The sequence below is a fragment of the Varanus komodoensis genome, unplaced genomic scaffold (assembly GCF_004798865.1).
Source record: "Varanus komodoensis strain SLA01 unplaced genomic scaffold, ASM479886v1 scaffold6_2, whole genome shotgun sequence".
NCBI lineage: Eukaryota > Metazoa > Chordata > Lepidosauria > Squamata > Varanidae > Varanus > Varanus komodoensis.
Genome location: NW_025336346.1, coordinates 9,956,279 through 9,969,458, shown reverse-complemented (window position 1 = coordinate 9,969,458; position 13,180 = coordinate 9,956,279). Strand labels below are relative to the sequence as shown.

General features: G+C 43.0%; 1 protein-coding gene across 8 annotated transcripts in view; it reads right to left on the bottom strand.

Moving 5' to 3' along the window:
• Nucleotides 1-13,180, bottom strand: part of ATG7 (autophagy related 7) — a 182,170-nt gene that overhangs the window by 166,067 nt on the left and 2,923 nt on the right. For all 8 annotated transcript variants that reach the window (XR_006416695.1, XR_006416694.1, XM_044451274.1 and 5 more), the window contains exons 3-9: nucleotides 10,171-10,288; nucleotides 7,615-7,692; nucleotides 6,891-7,007; nucleotides 5,285-5,434; nucleotides 3,886-3,974; nucleotides 3,326-3,447; nucleotides 2,496-2,586 (exon numbers count right to left, since the gene is read on the bottom strand). Coding sequence is in view for 6 of the 8 variants with exons in the window: in XM_044451274.1 (XP_044307209.1) it covers nucleotides 2,496-2,586; nucleotides 3,326-3,447; nucleotides 3,886-3,974; nucleotides 5,285-5,434; nucleotides 6,891-7,007; nucleotides 7,615-7,692; nucleotides 10,171-10,288 (765 nt within the window). In the remaining 2 variants the exon portion in view is untranslated. The remainder of the gene's footprint in view (nucleotides 1-2,495; nucleotides 2,587-3,325; nucleotides 3,448-3,885; nucleotides 3,975-5,284; nucleotides 5,435-6,890; nucleotides 7,008-7,614; nucleotides 7,693-10,170; nucleotides 10,289-13,180) is intronic.

The window sequence follows — 13,180 nt, the reverse complement described above, 5'->3', positions numbered from 1 at the left end:
ACTGCTAGACTGCCGAGCATTTCTGGCTGACAGTTCCAGCATCATTAAGTCACTGCGCCAAGGCTTCCTCTTGAAAGAAATGATAGGCCAAAAATTAAAGTTAGCATCCAAGCTAACTTTAATGAACCTGAATGCATAAATTCAGCTGTCATGGTTTAGATCAGCCAATTTTCAATAAGTCTTTATACACATGAAAGTAGGAAAGGCAGCATCATATTAGATAATTTATAAGGGTTACTTTCCAAAGTGTCATTTTTTTGTACATCTTAGTCATTGAGAAAACTGACTGCTAGTATCATCCTAGCCAAGTAACAAAAAGGTTATGACAAAATAATTCCTATTGCTTTATGTCTCAATATCAGACACATTCATTCACAATGACAAATCAGGTACTGAAATATTCCTTAAGAACAAAAAAAAGAATTCAAAACATTAAAATAAAAGTTATAAACTTGCTCACATCTGAAATGGTCACCTGAATACAACTTCCTATTGAAATGGAGCTGACTGAAACAATTTTAAATTAGACTTTCCAATCTGCTCTACAATTTTCATTATCAGAGGGTTTCTTAAGTTGTTTTGCATAAAAAAAGCTTAAATTAAAATTAAATAAAATATTTCTTGATCTTTTAGCCAGAGACTGGAACATTTCTTGTGGAGAAAATGGACATTTGCAATGACTATAAACCACTACATTAAAGAAAAATAAAATGGAGAAATTAGCAGTGACATCTGTACAATATCTGAAATGTAACCCTGATTAAACACAACAGACTAACTGAAAATTGCTACTCTGAGAAAATTATGAAGAGTTTTTAAAATTCAAACTTTGAAATGAACTATTATCCAACAACTATAAGTTTTTCAGCCGAATGCAGAGCATGCTACGCAAAATAACAGCTAAGCACCATGCTAAAATGCCATTCTTTCATATCTCACATTTATTTCAAACTTAACTTTGTTTTTCATCTAAATTTGAACACAAAATCTGGAATCAGAATTCCTGAGAGTATCATAGAATAACTGGGGAAACAGCCAGTGATAGATGGTTATGTTTAAGCCTTATTTGCCATTCAAATATAAATCAATATAAAGATGAGCTAATGAGGCAACACAGTAGACTTGATTTTTCTCTAATCAGCTTAGGGCAGGGATAAGCAAGATGGAAGTCCCTTTGATACTTTGCTCGTTTGCAAAATCTCAGGCTCCCAAGAACGCATACTTCGTTTACAATGAAGGATTGTATTCTTCCCAACTACAAAGGTTCGCTTGAAAAACTGACGGTGAAAATATAGTAAGATAAGAAGCCATCCAGCTAAAAAAAACCCACAACCACTGTCTTACATGCCCCAGTTTTAAATTCTATGAATGAAAGCTTTTCAGTAACTGACTTTCAGTAACTTTTTTCCACTTGCTGTCAACAGCATGAAAAGGAAATGCTGTAAAAAGAACGTTTCACAGCGTAAGACCAAGTACACAAAATCTGGGGTTGCTGTGCTATGCAAATTGTCATTCTGGCCATCATAATTAGCAAGCTGTCAACCGCTGCCCTCTGGCTTGCAAGGTATTCCCATCTGGCTGTTGAGGGAAGGCACAGTTGCTGCTGCCTAGCTCCTGCTGCACACAAGGCGGGCCGCACGTGATGAGGCATTTGCTGGTCCTGAAGCCAGATGAAGCCCCAAGTTGCAGCCAGGACCCAACACACCCCTCCAATGTCCCTCGGCCTCCAAAATCCTCTTTACAAGAAATGCTTCAAAGGCCAGGCAGAACCAGCTCGTCGTGTTAGCAGGCTTGAACACCGCTGACACAGCATGCACATCATTCCTTTGCTATTATGCCTTTTCCACATCAGAACAATTCTGAGCTCCTCCTTCAGTGACTAATGAGCTTAAGTGTGTTCAGTGGCTTCTACAACTAGAAAGGCTCTTTGTAAAAGACTATGCAAAATCTTGTAAGTATGCAAGAACTAGGATTGTTAATCCACCGCAGAAGCCACTATTAAAAGGCAAGCCCACAGCGTGATAGAAGCTAGCAGTCCTTTTCGAAAGAAAGGAATACAGTTTTAAAGTTGCCAAGAATAAATAAGCCAATCAATGCACAATACTATGAAAACGCTTCACAGCTACACAGTTGACACTCCCAAGTTGTATTTCACGTCCTACAAGCTTTTACTTCACAGGCAGGGATGAATTCTTTAAATCTTCCCAAACATGCTATCTTTCACATGAGGTGAAGCACAACTCCCATCAACCCTGACCACTGGTTGGGACTGATGCAGGTTAGTCCAAAACCTTTAGGCAGCATGAGGTTGAAGAAAGCTGTTCTAAAACATTTCAGCAGCTGTCAGCTGCAATAACTGCAGGGAAAAGATAACAGATTCCAATAATACACAAAAACAGCAGCTGTGCTTCCGATTTACAGGATTACGCACATGCAGCTATAACGACACATTTCTCCAGTGGAATCAGATTTGATTGGCTTACAATGATACATACCTTTTGGGGTCCATACATTCACTTAGATTGACCATTCTAGGGCCCATGCTTCCCTTTTGATTTTTCTCCCATCCAACAGCTTTTGGACAATCTGTATAACCAGGGAAGAGGCACTGCATTGAAGTATGGAAACAATGGGGAGGGGAGAATACTACTCCCTATAAATGCAAGTACTTAATAGCATGAACATCAGAACTCTTACAGTAATCTTGCGTGCAAAGAAGATGTTCAAAGTTCTAGAATGCCGTGAAGATCCTCTGCGGCACTGAGAAGGGGGGACCTGATGAACGAGGGCCCACGGATGTTCCCTGAAGCCAGTAATCAGGGTTTTCAGAAATCACTGAGACGTTCAGGAGGTTATGGGGAAATGTCCTTTTTCAGCCAGTGCAGTGCAAGAAGCGGGTATAATTGCTAGGTCAAGCAAATGGTCCATGACGACTCCTAGTTGTACTCCGCTCTGGTATAAGCTTCAGCACTCAATTCCATAGGAACAAGGCACCCTTAACATTCCCTAGCACAACCCTTAGTGAGAGGCGCTAAGCAGTAATGAAGCACTGTATTACTGATGCCGAATGATGGAAATAACAGAAGGATGGGTGGCTTGCAAGGACAAGGGAGACTCTCAACATTGGCATACTTTTGAAATGGAACATCTTCCAATGGACTTGGAACAGGCCTTCACCAATAAGGAGTACATAACATACAGGGACCGAGAGCAGCACTGAACGACGTTCATTTTCACTGGTATTAATTGAAAGAAAAAATGCCCCCAAACAATATGCAAAACTGAGTATTCAGAAGGTTCGGCACAGATTTTCTAAATGGGTTACCTGGACTCTGTGTCACCTGTGGAAGCTGTATTTCAAAAATGGTACTGTGTGAAATGTCTCTTGCGCCCTGCATGGTCCTGTCCCTGAAGCAGAGAACTTCCATGGAGCGGAGGTGGCTGCCCCTGTCAGGAATGCAAATGTGGTCAGTAGTGGCACAGCCAGAATAACAGGGGCAATTCTTTGCATGTGGTGCCAGCGTCTTTGTCCAGTGAGATTACAATTGGTGCAACAGTCCAGTCCCATTGCCACGTATGTATGGAATGGGCTTCCACAAGAGGTCGTTGAGGCCTCACTGAATTCCTGGGGTAACATGAATTAGACAACCCCTGCCGAAGATAATTTGCAACATCCAATAGATATAAAACAATGTCAAAGCAGTTTTCCAGTGTTTAGCATTTAGTGGTGGTACCCACAGCAGTTACTCCAATTCCCATGTATGATCCCAGTAATACAGAGATAAGCATAAGTGCTCAGTTCAATGGGACTCACTTCCTAGACAATGTGTTTCAGATTGCAGCCACACAGAAAAGTGTTCAGAAAATCACTCAATTAATACATACCATTTATGTGCTGCCAGGACCAACATATTTCTCAGCGGCCATCCAGGATACTGGGCAAAATTACATGGGTCATAAACACCAAGTGTCAACTGCAAGGAAAGAGCACAAACAAACACACACCCCTACAATTAATACCAAGTTAAGAGAATTAGCATGTATTGAACAGTATTTACATACTGTATTTACATTTAATGTGTGTTAATTTCACTTGCACACAGGAACATTTATTGTATAATAATTTCCCTCACTGTAACATATATTGTATGTTAATCTAATTTGCGCCACAGGGATATGCAAGAGACACATATCTTGAATATATGCAGTTGCTCGTTCAAAGCACTGCATTGGTTCCCCAGAGTTAACTGATTTGTACACAAGTAGGCAAACAATAAATTGAGCCTAATTAAGAATGAGAATTCCAGTGAATTTCAGCTTAAAGCAAAGGAGCAGAACCTCTTTCATCCAGAGGGCTGAATTTAATTTCAGGGATCTCAGAGGGACCTGAAGGCAAAACCCCTAAACCACCCAATGTATTCTGGTTGGAAGCTCTTCCTGCCTAGCACTTAGTGGAGGCATTGCTGCTTAGAACTTAGGGGTTTAGAGGGGGCATTTTATCCTTTAAGAATGGTGGCAGGAACTTATAAAAATCAGGGAACAACCTAAGGGTAAGGCCAGGAAAGTAGGGGTCACCTAAGGGAAGGGGGATCTCCAGAGGGCCATATTTCACCCACAGGTCTGAGGTTTAAGGTTAAACACCACTGAATTAAAGGAATCACATCTGCTTAAGGAAGGAAGCTCGAGCCTGTTCTGGGATGCAGAGTTTATCAGTGGGTTGATGAGGAATCACCCCAAAAGACAAGCTTGACTGACCGGCTAATGGTTACTGACCAAACAAGAGAGCTTTGTAAAGACACATTTGCCCATTTACCTATGAAGAGGCTACTTTCCATGCCAAGATGGGTGGGCAGAGAAGGGAAAGAAAATCCAACACTTTCTCCCACCTCACTTTGCCAGACTTGGCTTCCTCAAGACATTTTCCCTAGAATGACTCACTTTCAGCTGAGCTATGTATGGGCAGGTGGGGGAGGCCTAAAGCACAGGAGCATCGAGGGGCAAAGCTGCCTCCCCGCTACTGTTGTCGCCATCACCATCCCCTGATCAAGGAATCTGAGGTTTGCATCTTTCTTTATTTAAACAGCCTGATTCCCAATGTCCCATGGTATCTTCTGCAAAGTTCTTTCTCAGCCTAGGAGCTTGCTCTCATCTTTCTCCTACCACATCGACAAAAGCCAAGCATTCTAGAAATATGTGCAACATTAAAGCCAAGCACAAATCAGCAGAATCAAAGATGGAAATGATAATTGCAATGTGGAATATTATATATTTTTTAAAAAATTACCTTTTTTCGTGGATCAGGGAAGAAGTCATCTGAGTTTTTAAGCAAGCTCACAAAAACAGAATCATCATCATACTTGATTAAAAAATAAGGCAGGGCTGTTACACCTTCTTTCTGGCAAAGTTCATCATATGCATTCTGGAATTCCTGAATCTAAAAGAAAACAGTATTCAAGTCTACCTAATTGACAGTGATTTACAGTATTTTTAGCCTGAAGTGTCTGCATATCTTCTTCCTCTTAGATCACTAAATAAATCTACCGGGGAAGTCAGAGCTCATTTATCTTTAATATTATGTGTAGAAGAGATTATGGGTGTGATAAACTGAACTCATCAAAATGCATTCTTCTACACAAGCATTAAAGGCACAGGAGTTTGATTTCCTTTTGATTCCGCTTCTGCCTCCCAGAGGATCCAGAGCTGATCACATTGCTCAGAAAGTTAGCCAGGGGTATGCTCAGGTTCTTTCTGGGTTGGGGGTAGAAAGCAGAAACATCTGGAGACCCACTCAGGATCCGGTGAAAAAGTTACTTCAGCCTGGGATAACTTGATATACAGTGACTGATTTAAGACTGGAGTGTATGTTTTGTTTCTATCTGTAGAAATAAACTTATTTTGCTTTAGTGTTAACACTCGCTGCACAAGTGTGTAACTAAGGGGAGGAACACATGCATCTTCGAGTACCGTCTCAGGGCAAAGAGACAAAAGGTGGCAGTGAAGCAAATAATAAGATGCCAGGTCATTCCCCTCATTAGCTGATGCTGATGGAGCCAAAGGTTGGTGGTGCGAGGGGCGCGCCCCAGGCAGCCACTGGCGTGTCTCTGGGGAGGCAGCAGGAGTCCTTCTGCATTGGCCACAAAGGGGGTCCTGGGCTGGGGCTCAGAGCACTGCTTTCCAGCTCAGAGAAGTGCTGGGAACCTGCACTGCCCTATAGCCTCACAGATGCTTCCCAGAGGCAACAGGATTGTTCCCTGCGAGAACTGCCCCAGCGTTGTTGATGTGTGACGCTCCTGTGATGGCAAGTCTTAAGTATCAGGATCAACCTCATGCACAGAGAATCAATCCCTATATAGCAGAGGGGAGACGTCATTCTGCATGCATGGTAGCCCCACATGCAAATGGATTTGGCAGACTGGGGTCAAAATGGCATTTGGGAACATTGTGCATCAATCTAATTTAGACTGGGTGCTCCTCAGAGGCAGGAGCCTACCCTTTTCCTTATGTTTATATCTCACATTTATATGATAAATCAACCTCAAAGCTACTTAGAATAAAACCTAAAATCACAACATCCAAGGGAAACAGCTGTACAACCACATCCTAAGTCATTATTTAAAAATCACATCAACAGTATTACATTAAAAAAGACAGACTGAAAAGAGCCTATTCAAAAGCAGATGAAGCAAACATTGGACAAACCCGTCTTGAGAAACTACTGCACAGCTCAGATCTTTCTTGTCCCTACAAGCTGTGCTTCTGCCAGAGACATGATGGAAAAGGTCTTTAAGGAAGACACGGAGGTTTCAAGCAAGTGCATACAAGTTACGAAACTCTATAAAGTGCCACAGCCAGTGGTTATGCAGAATCAATATTTATTTTTTTACAAATACCTGAACTGAAGAGAACTTTGCACTTAGGCAAACAGGTTGCTGAATCAAAGGGATGCCTTCTGGAAGGCACAATGCAGGGTAACAAAACCAGTAATAGAAGCGGTATCTCTTTAAATCCTAAGGGAAAAATTAATATAAATACATTGCAACACTTTTTTAACAATACAAAAACAGTTTATCTGCAAATAAACAAACACCAATCAGTTTAGAAAGGATGGTTTTGATTCAATTATTACTATTAATATTGGCCACTTAGAGAATATAGAAGGTGGTATAAGCCCTACCTGGACCATTTCAACAGCAGCTCATTCAGACAGAAGAGAGGTTTAGTCTGCGCCTTGTTCCACCTCCTCTGCTCTGGGTCAGTCCAGCTGCTTCAGCAGAATTTCAGCAGAATCCTCCTTGGCCACCCAAATGCCAGTCCTTTTATGTGTTTTCCTGTCTCACACATGCTCCCTACCACCCCACAGGATTTGAATTTTTGTACTATCATTAGCATGAAAAAAGAGTATGGGCACATTTGTTTACAGAAGAACCCAGATGGGCACGGTGCTATTTTACAAGCCAAGGAAAGTGCCTTTCCTAAGTGACTAGAGTGAGACTGAGATTTGTATCTAGAACTGTTAGATTTATGACCCATCAGCTAGTCTGCACTGAGTGGCGCAGCACATCAAAGTGAGTTGTTCAGTGTTTAAACACAAAGCATTCATCACCATATACTCACTGCAAACGTCAACAGGAGAAATCGGTTCAGTAAGACAGGATTTTCCATTGCATCCCCCGATGTTATTGCGTTCCATATCTAAGTGCAAAAGGGGAGAAATTACTATCTCAAGCTGGGTTCTAGCAACAAGCTTAGCATACGCTGTTCTTATACATTTTATGGCTTTGTTGCAAGTATTTCAACAGGCTTTCAACCTCTGCTGTAAGCTTCCTGAGAAAATGGTTATATTTATATGCAGTGGCATATAAACATTTTAAAGAAGTAAATATCGGGAGATTGCAGTTCCCTGTTGCATCATGCTCCCAAAACAACTATTTTGCATTGAGAATTCTCTGCACAGGAAGATGGGCAGTAAAAAAGGGTCAATAACGGAGGCACCTGATTCTCTTCCTGGGCAGAAACCTGGAAGAACTGCTGCAGCCGCATTGTAATTGGCATAACAATTCTCTCTCCTGTTATACGATTGGTGTATCAAAAATGACACTGTATAGGAGTCATAGCCTTGAACATCACATCATACTATTAAACGTATTACTACTCCACACCCTGATGCTGGGGACAATTGTGGCAAAAGGAGAAGGGGACGGCAGAGGATGAGGCGGCTGGATGGGGTCACTGGAGCACGTGGGTGTGGGCTCAGGTGGACTCTGGGGGGCGGTGGAGGGCAGGAGAGCCTGAGGAATGTAGTCCATGGGGTCGCGATGGGTCGGGCACGACTTTGTGACTAAACAACAACTACTCCACATTGCTATAGCATCTCAAGTGTTCCAAGTGCTTCTCATTCACTGTTGTATTTATTACATTTATATCCTGCCTTTTTTCTCCAACACAAAGCAGCTTGCATGGTCTTCCTCCTCCTCTCCATTTTATCTGTACAACCCTGTGAGATAGGTTAGGCTGAGAGTTGGCAACCTGGCCAAAGCCACCCGATGACTTTCATGGCCAAGTCCCACTCTTCTCCTCCAAGCCCTACCACCATAAAAGGTACACGTGCAGCTCAAGTTTAAACCGCTGGAAGAGCCAAGCCTTTATTCCAGAATTTCCACTGCATCTCACAGCGCAACATTACAACATTCAGGATGACTTCAGAAAGACCCCAACCAGCTTATTTACCAGAGATAAACTCTATTACAATTAAATACTTAACATAAACACGCTTAAATGGATTTGTTTTCCCGGAAATAATGGGTAGAACTGTTAACAATGTGCTTCTTTGTGAAATGCATGGTGACACTATGTCTATCAGATTAAACCATTACATAAATACATGTATGTGTGCATATTCATCTAGGGTGACACACTGCAGTTTACCCTTCAGACAGCAGGCTTCAGCAAAAAGCAAGATAAAACCAACGCACACCATTGGTTTTGAGATTTCTCACATCGGCCTCCTTATCGGCCTGTTCTTTGGAAAGCAGTTGAGATGGGCCCTCCGAAGCAATATTGTGCAACACAGGGCTTTCTGGCACATCACAGGGCTGATCTCCTCCCCCCACCTTTGCAGCAAGCATGGAAAGAACCACATCAGGAGGTAAAGGGGGCACTGTGGGGCAGGGAGGGAAGGAGCCTGGAGCAAGCAAGATACCAGGTATGCCGAAAACAGCACTGTCTCCTTCCTTGCTTCTCTAGCAGGCCCTGGCCAGTTGCCCAAAGCTGGCCATCTGGCTGAAGTGCAGGGAGGGAGGAGCAGAAGGGCAAAACTTGCCCTGCACTAGATGCCCATCAGCCTCTGAGGAAACAAGCCTATGCATGCTCAGACAGAAACAGATCCTATAATTCCCAGCATACCCAAACCAACACTGATGACAGAGACATGATGGGAGTTGTAGTTTTTCTTGTCCAAACATCCATAAGATTGTACCTGAAATCTTCATCTCCTGAAGTAAGCTGATGAAACCAAATAGTGGTCTCCTAGGTACATTCACATGGAAGTAAGTTTTGCTGAACTCAGAGGGGCCTCAAAGGAAGTATGTACAAGATGGCAATGTAAATGGCTTCTCAAACCAGGATCACAACTGCAAGCCAGACTGGGATGACATCACTAACGTCATAAACTATTTGGAAAGGCCATTTGTAATCTGGCTTGCAGTTGTGATCCTGCAACGGCTTGGGACCAGGATACCTGAAGGAACATCTCCTTCCTTATATGCCCTCACGCCCCTTAAGATCTGCGGGAGAGGCCCTGCTCCACGAACCCTCCCTGAAGGAGGTAAAGAGGATGTCTACGCGGAGTAGGGCCTTCTCTGCGGTGGTGCCCAGACTGTGGAATGCGCTCCCCAGAGAGGTTCACCTGGCACCAACCCCATATTCTTTTCGGCGTCAGGTTAAAACCATTTTATTTAAATGTCATTTTAAAACTTAGTAATTTTGATAGTTTTATAGTTGCCTTGATTTATTTTATTGGTTATATATTATTGTATTGTTTTATTGATTTTAACATTGTAAGCTGTCCTGAGATGATTGTCATAAAGGACGGCACATAAATGTTTTAAATAAATAAACAAACAAACGTCTAAGCTCTGGATTTATGGAAATCTATGCATGTTCTTCTCTTACCTCATTTGCTGCTTGCTCAAGCAGCAGCTTCTTGTCACAGGATTTGAATGCTTCCAAGGTATTAGTGTTATGCAATGTTCCAAGTGCAGGGCAGCAACGTGCTGGCGTTGGGGCATTCCTGGGGAGGAGACAAGCACTCTTGCAACCGCACGCCGCTGCTGGTTATAGCGTAACAAACCAGAATGGCTGGGAAGTTTCTGCACATCTTTCACTCCCCGCCCCCAAATGCAAAAATAAATGATGACAAGCCAGATATTTTAATCAGTGATACAACTCTATCTATGTAGATTATGTAATTCCTAGTTCAGAAAGCAGCCCAGTTTGAGCACATCTAACATTTCTTTGCAAGGTCTCAGCTGTCCAGGGCAAAAGAATAGATTTGGGATTAGACAGCCACAGCAGAACAGGAGGAAGCTGCATAAAGCTTATCCCAACTAGAAGCAAAACGTATATCACTCTAACTAAAACCAGTATTATGTGATGTGACTGCAAAAAAATAAATGACATTTTAGGCTGCATGAATAGACGTATAACTTCCAAATCCCATGAAATACTAGTCTGCTTTTACTTAGCACTGTCAGGCCTCATCTGGAGTACTGTGTGCAGTTCTGGGCACCAAAGTTTAAGAAAGATGCAGACAAGTTGGAAGGGGCTCAGAGTATGGCAACAAAGATGATCCATGGAGTGGAAACAAAGCCCCGTGAGGAGAGATGGAAAGAACTGGCCATGTTTAGCCTTGAGAAGACTGGAGATAGGGTAACACTCTACAAGTACTTGAAAGGCTGTCACGGAGAGGAAGGGCAGGATCTTCTCCATCATCCCAGAGTGCAGGACACAGAACAACAGGCTCAAGCTACAGAAAGCCAGATTCAGGCTAGGGATCATGTGATCAGAAATATTTCCTGACTGTCAGAGCAGTACAACAACGGAACCAGTGACCTAGGGAGGTGGTGGGCTCTCCCACACTGGAGGCATTCAAGATGCAACTGGACAGACATCTGACAGGGATGGTTTAACTGGGAGTTCAGAACTGAGTAGGGATTTGGATGCAATGGCCTTCTGGCCCCTTCCACTAATTCTATGATTCTATTCAGGTTTGGAGAACAACCACCTGCTGTGACAAAGTATATCAAACAAAGGAACAGGCCCTTAGCCCTCTTTCACAAGTGTGTCTCCTTTCCACAGAAGGGACGGGACTCTAAAAACTACATGTGAAAGACATGTTTCAAAGCTGCTTGTGTTTTGTCAACAATAACAGACTCACAAGCTAAACCATTAAGTGGTTACGTTACTCTGCCAGAAGTCACAAAATCAAGAGATTTATTATTATTCTAGAACTCCACATTCATGTCATACTTATACTGATGGTCAAGCATTTTTCTCTCCCTCCTCACTGTTTTTTGCTTTGCTGCTTGTTCATACTTGGGTGCAATCCTGTGCATTTTTAGACAGGAAGTCAGCCTAGCTGTGTGCCCTCAGTCTCTCTCCGGCATTTATCCACTTCTTCCAGGCTCCATCCCTCATTTAGCTTCTCCACTCCCTAGCTTGCAGTTGAATTTTTCAGCCCAGTGCCTGGTCTGCCCATTGCCTAGTCTGTCCTAGTCTTCTAGCATCATGCTTTTGATGTCTGTCCTTTGGATTCTTCACCCCTCCAGGCTTCACTCCACTTGCTAAACTTGATCTCCTAGTTCTTGATGTCACCAAACATCCTCACCCAAACTGGCCCTTTACTTCCCTCTACAAACGATTATTGCATACTTCATTCTCTGAATAGTTAAAACATACTCTAAAAGTAAAGTGTGTAAGTTTTTTCCAATCAAGAGCCAAAAGCTAATTTTCAAACTTTTCATGACCTGCCATACAATGGATATTAATGGTCATCCCACAATATTTGAAATAACTACCATTTTGACACCACAGGGAGGGGATACTTAGGGTGCAACCTTGCACACATTTACACCAAAATAAGCCCCATGCCTCCCACCATCTTCCTGGAAGTATGCCTGGCTAGAAGCCATAAAACTTATTTCTGTCTAAGCACAATCCAGTGGAGATGAGCAGGGACAGAGCTCATACTCATTCACTGCCGAGTGAGACGCAGCAGGGGGGACCTTTGCTTTCCCTCCTCCCACATCTCCCCACAATGTCCATTATTAGCCACCTACTGATGTCATTCTGGGGGGGAGGGGGGGCTGGGGTGGCTACAGGATAGCTTGTATCCGGGCCAGCCTAGTCTCTTTCCTTGCCCTCTCTCTGAAAAACCCTTTTTACTGCTTTCTCCGGTTGCTTTCCTAACCTCAGGGAATGGCCAGCCTGCTTCTTTTCACACCGCTGGAGAGGTGGGGGAGCTGGGCACTCCGATTCCCCACCCTCAGGCTGCTGAGCTGTCTCAGGCTGTGGTGCTTGGAAGCTGAGCTATCCGATGCATGTGATCCCCACAGTGGATGCTGTTTAGGGGCCGTAGGAGCATTCCCTCCATCCACTGGGGTAATCTGCTGCAAATACTACTGATATAATTCTGTTATCCATTAGAACAGCCTCTGTTACAATTTTCGGTACAGAAAATTGTAGGTAGTTTAGTAGCAGTTCTCTCTTGGGCCAAATGCCTCCTTTGAAGAACTAGATCTGAATAAAGACAAGTACATCTGAAGGTTATATCCAGAGGTGGCTTTACCCCATGGGAGGCAGCTATGCTTGTGCAAGGCAGGATATTTAATTTTCACCAGTCCTCCCTATATAATGCATCCTCCCCAGAGAGTAGCCTGGAGAATCCATGAATCCTCCGAGTAGCTTTTTGAGTGCACAGAGGACTGCTGTCAGTTGCAAAGATATCTGAATATCTGGGCTCTTTCTTCTGAACAGAAGTGTCCTCCACTAGTGCCAAGATATAATTGAATACAGACCTACAGCCATACATAGTACTTTTATCCAAGTCCAAGAAATAACTTCAGCTTAATTTCATACTCTCAGCATTAAAGAACAGAGCTTTCTTCCAAGGCAGAGCAATGCA